General features: G+C 35.3%; 1 protein-coding gene across 1 annotated transcript in view; it reads right to left on the bottom strand.

Moving 5' to 3' along the window:
• Nucleotides 1-298: 298 nt before the first annotated feature.
• The window catches only part of LOC137633470 (transcription termination factor 2-like), a 100,629-nt gene continuing 93,271 nt past the window's right edge, over nt 299-7,656 (bottom strand). Inside the window, exons 10-11 of the mRNA XM_068365775.1 lie at nt 1,762-1,919; nt 299-1,633 (exon numbers count right to left, since the gene is read on the bottom strand). Of these exons, the coding sequence (XP_068221876.1) occupies nt 1,453-1,633; nt 1,762-1,919 (339 nt within the window). The 3' untranslated portion in view covers nt 299-1,452. The remainder of the gene's footprint in view (nt 1,634-1,761; nt 1,920-7,656) is intronic.

Raw genomic sequence — 7,656 nt, 5'->3', positions numbered from 1 at the left:
CATATGTGTGAAGTGACCTTTTCATTTGTACTTTTAATAAAGTCAAAGCTCAGAACTAATCTCCATGCTGAAGATGAACTACGTTGTGCTTTATCGAAAACATCACTGCAGATTGAGATACTGGCGATGGAAAAGCAGTTTTAACCATCACATGAATGACATGAAGAACATCATTGTTTATTATCAAGATAATGATTGTTACTCATATCAATAACATTTTATTATGCAGTGTGTCTTATATAAAGATATTATATATTATATATAAGTGCATTTTTAGGTTTTTGCTATTCAATGATAGTGTACTTTAATCAATTATATTATTTTATCTAAAAAAAAGAATATACAGGTAGAGTTATTTGAGTGGGGTCGCTAAAAGTATGGTTAAGCTGAAATAGGGTCACCACTGGAAGAAGGTTGGGAACCGCTGCTGTAAATACTCCAGACCCAAAAATTGGTTAATGTTCCTTGTGCTTCAAGCAGATACTATAAAAACTTCAAATTTTCTAAAAATAATGCTGTCATACAATTAAAGATAATGTCATTAAGAGAAAGTAGCTAATTACATTCAATACCAAAGGGTAAAAAGCAAGAGATTTATCACATTTAGAAATACTGTAATTACTCAAGGTAGAAAATAATATTATCCAAATTTAAAATATAACTGGTATGCCAATATACAAATGATCTTTACCAAAGGCAACAAAATGACTTAATATATTGAGAATGCAATATCTTTAAAACACTGTCAACACTCCAGACCCAAAAATTGGTTAATGTTCCTAGTGCTTCAAGCAGATACTATAAAAACTTCAAATTTTCTAAAAATAATGCTGTCATACAATTAAAGATAATGTCATTAAGAGAAAGTAGCTAATTACATTCAATACCAAAGGGTAAAAAGCAAGAGATTTATCACATTTAGAAATACTGTAATTACTCAAAGTAGAAAATAATATTATCCAAATTTAAAATATAACTGGTATGCCAATATACAAATGATCTTTACCAAAGGCAACAAAATGACTTAATATATTGAGAATGCAATATCTTTAAAAACACTGTCAACACTCCAGACCCAAAAATTGGTTAATGTTCCTTGTGCTTCAAGCAGATACTATAAAAACTTCAAATTTTCTAAAAATAATGCTGTCATACAATTAAAAGATATGTCATTAAGAGAAATCACTTGGACTAAACATTCACACTATTGATGACAGAAATTTCTGTAAATAAATGTCATTTACAGTTTAATGAATAGCGTGCACACAAAGTTATCTTATAGGCACTGATACTCGTACATGATTTGGATATTTTAAACAATACAAAAATATATGGTACTTGGCTATACTGTATAATTAACATATGAACATCTCTACTATCTAATATAATTCATTCTATATAAAAAAATGATCTAGTATATACAATTTTCTGTTTCTACTAAGGTTTAAGTTATTAGGAGGGAAACTTTTCTGATGGAACATTTCCCCCAATGTCAAACAAAGCTTTCATGTCCTCTAATGTTAGCTTGTTCTCAAGTGTGCGCTTGACGCCTGACAGAACTTCATTTGCTAATTGCAGTTTTTTCTGCTGCAGTTCTAAGATCTTTTCTTCCACTGTATTTTGCATAACAAATCTGGAATGGATAATGAATTTCAAGTGTTATTTTCTTATAAATGCACAGAAACTTTGACATTACAAAGAAAACAAAATTAGGGAACAAACACACCAGTGGATTAACAGAACGTGTATCAAAAGTCTCACCTGTGAATTGTTACAGGCTTTGTTTGACCAACTCTATATATCCGATCGCAAGCTTGGGCTTCTAGTTGGGGATTCCAGTGCATGTCTAGTAAAAACAGATGATTGGCACCTATCAAATTCAGGCCTACACCACCAGCTGCTAAGGATAGCAACATAACCTGCAAGTGGAACAAATGTCAGAATTCCAAGTGAATATAAATAAAGGTTTACTGGAACTGTAAAGCCTCATTTTACTAATGTTGAAGGCTCCAGAAAAGTACACAATGTTAGGATAAGTATTTTCCAATACAAAATTTTCAAAACAAAATTATGTTTACTAAACTGCCGATGGTCCAAATGAGAATGCAATATCTTTAAAAACACTGTAAACACTCCAGACCCAAAAATATGTTAATGTTCCTTGTTCTTAAAGCAGATACAGTATTATAAAAACTTCAAATTTTCTAAAAAATAATGCTGTCATACAATTGAAAAATAAGGTCATTAAAAGAAACCACTTGGACTAAACAATTACACTATTTGTCAATTACAAACTAAATAAGGATGATTACAATAATGATAAATGGAATTTTAATAAAATTTTGAATTTTAATAATTACCTTGGAATCACCATTAAAGACAATGCTTTCTGATCTCTATAAAAAAAAAAAAAAAAAAAAAAAAACTTGCATTCCCCCCACTGTGAAGCCAAGTCCACCTAATAGGTGGTGCCAATGGGGTTATTATTAAAAAAGGCATATTAATACTATTTCCTATACAGGTATTATCATTGTCACTGACGTGTAGGTGTACTCGAAAATCTCTTGACATCACTAAAAGTGGGGAGGTGCGAGGGAAATAAGTGACTACAAGATAAGTACTGAAATAAATATGCAAAATTCTATTTTTTATCATGTTTAGGAAGATGTAAGTACTACTGTTTGTCCCCACTGAAAAGACACTGTGGTATGGAATGTTAATGTAAACAACACTACATCAACAAATATTTCCCCTTAGGTGCTACCATCTCAGCTTCATATTCTTCTAAGTGAGAATTTAGTCACCTATGAGTGGGGCAAGGGGTGGGAATTCTAAAGAAGCTCAGGTAAATTCTGCAAAAAAAATAATTTTATTTTAAAAATTAGGAGTTGATTGCTGAATACTCCCCATTGCCCTGCATGGAAGGAAAGTGGTACGCAATATAACACAAGTAGGGTATATAGGGTTATAGAGAGTAAAAAAAAAAGAAAAGAGTCCAAAACTAATTTATCTTAGCAATTCCTCTGCTTCTCATAATTTACCAAGGGCCCAACACAAAATCAAACTTGACATCTCTAAAATAGGGTTACAAAATTACCAAAGCTGCTGTTATGCTTAAAACTTTTTTCAAGGCTACTACAATTACTGCTCTATTATGAGTTTTAGCTCTAAGCTCTGATAGACAAGCTTTGCTTAACAGTTTATTAGCATTTACGATAATTCTCTCAATTTCAATGCTGTAAGCAAACAAAAAAATTTATCATCATTTTTCTTTCACACCACCTTTAACCCCGTCACAACGAGGCTGCGGATCCGCTACTCAAGTTGTATAAGAGATGTCACCATTGGATATACCTGCTCACTTAATCTATAAATAACCTATATTTCCATGTTTATTTGTTTTACTGCTGATTACAGAATAAATTTTTCAAAAGTTTGCTTCATTTTCCATTGTATTTTATTCTCATCAACCGAAATATTTTTTCCATTCATTGTGAAGTGATTATAGAATAATTTTTCATTAATTAGTTCTGTAAAATTTTATCTAACATAACAGTAAAGCATGGTGTTTTTGTGTAAAATGAAAACTAAATTCATTGAAGTGACTGTTATTCCGTAATAATTCCACAAGAAGCCGTTGAAAGATATAAAGCTACTCGGCAGTAATAATGGACTTACATTGTCCCGAAATGTAATGAATATGTCCATTTGTTTCCTTTAACACAAAAAGTATTCTATAAAAGCTCTCGAAAGATATAAAGCTAGCGATAATGGACTTTAAATTATAAAGAAATGTAATGAAAATATCCATTGGATTCCTTTGGCACGAGGACTTATAAGGTATACAATAAACAAAAAAACTGATGACAAAAACATATTTCTGGCCCCATAAAAGTATGTGAGAGAGAGCGAGAGAAAGAGAAAATTTATTTCATTAGACATAAGGTTTGTTCATTTGTCTGTCATTCCACCTTGCGTGTGACTGTCAATATGAAGTGGATCATCTCTGTTTTGAGAATTTCACAGGCTTGGAAATTAGGGACTGAGCATGTAGAATATGACAAATGCTGTGTAGAATGGCAATAAATGGAAATAATGACAGACTAACTTTTACTCGTGAAAACAATGAGCAATACTAATATGAAATATTTAAGAAATGAAGATATTACTTCGTATAAATGATAGTTGAGAAAAAAAGGAATAAAAAAACAAATCTTGTCTTGTGTCAACAACTAGCATTACTGTTAAAATGTTTTCGTCTTGTTGTGGGTGGGACTTGTGGTATTTAGAGGTGGAGAGGCTTTCTCTGTGATTTGAACACTATGCCAACATAGAAATACACTAAAATAGACCTTACATAATTATGAATAACTACTAGAATCACAAGTATTTCAGTTAGTGGTGGGATAAGATGTGAGGATCCCTAAGTCTCCAAGCTTGGGGTGTCAAGGGGGGGTTTAAGTAATGCCTTGTGTGATTATTATATGGTAAAAAAAAGACTAAAATAAAATAGCCCTTACATATTCAGACACCAAGGCTAGAATTCGAAAGACTTTCTTGGTTGGCTGAAGAAAGGAGGGGGGACTGATATCAGGGAGAGATTTTTTAGTGAAATTTCCAGTGTGACCTGTGTGTGATATATAACTATGTGCTATACCCCTTATGGTTCATGTTTGTAGCTTAGCATGTAATAATAATAATAATGATGTTAACGTATCTGGATGTCACAGTGTGTATTACCAGGCATGTTTTGAGGTATAACGTCATTGTAGCGAAGGGGTTAAGAGGAGAAATAAGATATGAATGAAGTAACCTTTTCACCTTGGAATCATTCTGTGCTTTGAAACTTGGTAAAAGTAATATCAATACTACTCTACATCTAAATCCCAATAGGACAAGGATGGCTTGTAGCTCAATTTACTTTTTGTGGCTGTAGCAGACTAATTGAAATGGTGTTTTAATTGTTAGATATATGAAGGGTACTTTACCTTGAGGATTTATTAAATCCCTAAATACCCCACCCACCTTCCACTTAATTTGGTTTTGAGTTTGAGGTTTTTCAACGATGTAGAACTTAATCATATCCCTGATCCCAGTATCACAAGCTACACACTTTAATGGGCTGTGACACGGATGTCACCGTAGCTTTATAACCTTTAATTGATAAAACAGCTAAACCCTTCTCATGCCATAGAAATCTCAAAAACATAATAATGTTATTAACGTTTATTTTATTTGTTGAAATCTTTCTATTTACATCAACTACAGTATGTATACCACAGATGCCGTCTGTGACATAGGCCAGAGTCCAGGTTGGGGGCCACATGACATTGTGGCTTGTGATCGGATTCCGTGGCAAATAGGTCTCCTTGGGAACCCGGAACCTGTTGGCAGGTCCAGTTAAATGACTTTTTGTCCAAGGACCATTCCAACTCCCGCAGAGGTGTCCTTGGTATAACATCCTCCACATTTCTTACTCCCGCCAGGTGAACAACTGACAGGTGGCAAAGGTTCCCTGTTGCCATTTAAAAGATAGCTACCATCACTTAATTTACATGACTTAATCTGGGACCTCCCCTGTTAATGCAGTGGACTATCACTTGGCTGTCTAAAATTAGACTGATATGTTGTTTCTGTGACGGGGAAAGACCTATTAAAGTCAAGAACATTTCCTTGATTTCCAAGATATTGATGTTGTCGAAGTGCCACTGTCCACAACCCCTGGACCTATTCGTATTGGGAATAGCCTCCTTAAATGCTTAGGGAGTCATCTAAATGGACCACCAAAGTTGTCGCTGGGAATCGTAAAGGTACTGAGTTTGCTAGGTTTTTGACCTTCGTCCATTGTTGAAGTTTTTTCCCCTAGTATAGGTGGAACCCGAGAAATTGACTCGATATTTCTCGTTCTCTTGGACCGCCAAACTCGATTGATATCTTTGAGATTGACACTCAGTAATGTGTCTGTTACTGAGGGAAACTGGAGTAAACCTAGGACTCTTTCTTGGTTTCTCCGGGGTGTTAGTTTGTCCTTGAGAGATCCTCTTGTGTTTCTTACTATCTCCATCCACTTCTGTGGTGGAATCGACCGCTTGAGTGTGGTCAGGATCCATTAAAGACCTAACCACTGGAAGCACGTTGCTCGAGAAAGACGGGACTTTTTTAAATTTATTTGGAAATCTAAGTATTCCAGAAATTTTATTACTTTGCCCGACGCCTTGTGGCATTCCTTGACGCTCTTGGCCCAGATAAACCAACCGTCTAGGTAGGCCACTAACTGTATTCCTTGAGTCCTCATCTCTTGGACTACTGTCTCCTCTAACTTAATGAATAACTTGGTCGCTATGTAGAGTACGAATGGCATCACCTTGAGGGTGTAAGCCCGTTTGCTTAGCTTGAATTCTTGGAAAGGACGAAAAAGGGATTTTGACGAAGGAAAAATCTATTTCTGGGCGAGAGACCCGTGTCGCCCAGTGAAATGCTCCTCTAGCACCATCTCTAAGGTATATAACTGCCTTATTTTACCCTACGTTATGTTTATTATAGTGTTATTAGTCCTTCCGAGTGATCATATCAATCGTGGGTCTGGCAGGTTGGTATACCTGCTATCGCCCCACTCCTAGCCTCCTCCCGCCGTTACCCCACCCCAGGGTTCCCTCCCTCTCTCTCCCCGATCGAGTTTGAGTCACTTTATAGCGCGATGTACCCCTCCCGGGGGCATCCGCTTTGCACGGGCGGTTCCCATTGTTCTGTGAGGCATACTATTATTATACATTCACATACATTACTTACTCTTTCTACTACTCTACCCGGTCGTAGTCGTTTTCTTTCTGTCGCTCGTTTGGCCAACGATCGGCGGGAAGTTTGCGGCTCGTTCCTTGGTACCTTATGTTATATTATTTATTAAGTTTTGTACGCGCTACTCCCCCGGTCCCGCACGTCACGGACCCGTTAAAGATCCCTTTCCCCCTCTAGTGTCACGCACCTCACGGACCTTATATAGATATATATATATACATATATTAAGATTTCATTACGGGATCCCCGGAAGTAGCTTTTATACATTACCATCCGGTCGAGTAGTTTAGTTGCGCCTCTTTCTTACTTGGATTAACTTTATATTAGTCACATATATATTTTATATATACGATCCTTGTTCTCGACCTTCCCTTCCCTCTTTTGATATGATCACGGTTACGGTCTGGCTTGATTTCAATTCCTTTTACAATCAAAATAGTTATTTTGGTATTGACGATTTGCTTACATTCAATATACTTTGTGGCTATATATAAAAGATTTATATCATTATTTTGGTATTGATATTTAAGCAATCCGGACCCCACGGTCCCGATTTGCTTACATTCAATATACTTTGTGGCTATATATAAAAGATTTATATCATTATTTTGGTATTGATACTTAAGCAATCCGGACCCCACGGTCCCGATTTGCTTACATTCAAGATACTTTATGGCTATATATAAAAGACTGTACGTATATAAAACATTGTTATCATGATATTGATATATAAATCTTCTATCATGATATTGATATCACTTAAGCACCCGAGGCCCCCGAGCCCCTATTTGCTTTCCTTCAGGATTCCTAATGTATATATAGAAAACATTTTTATCATGATATTGATAGATAAGTCTTTAT

This window comes from Palaemon carinicauda, chromosome 3, assembly GCF_036898095.1.
Source record: "Palaemon carinicauda isolate YSFRI2023 chromosome 3, ASM3689809v2, whole genome shotgun sequence".
In the NCBI taxonomy this organism is placed as follows: Eukaryota; Metazoa; Arthropoda; class Malacostraca; order Decapoda; family Palaemonidae; genus Palaemon; species Palaemon carinicauda.
Note: the sequence above shows the minus strand (reverse complement) of the source record. Positions and strands in the feature narration are given on the sequence as shown.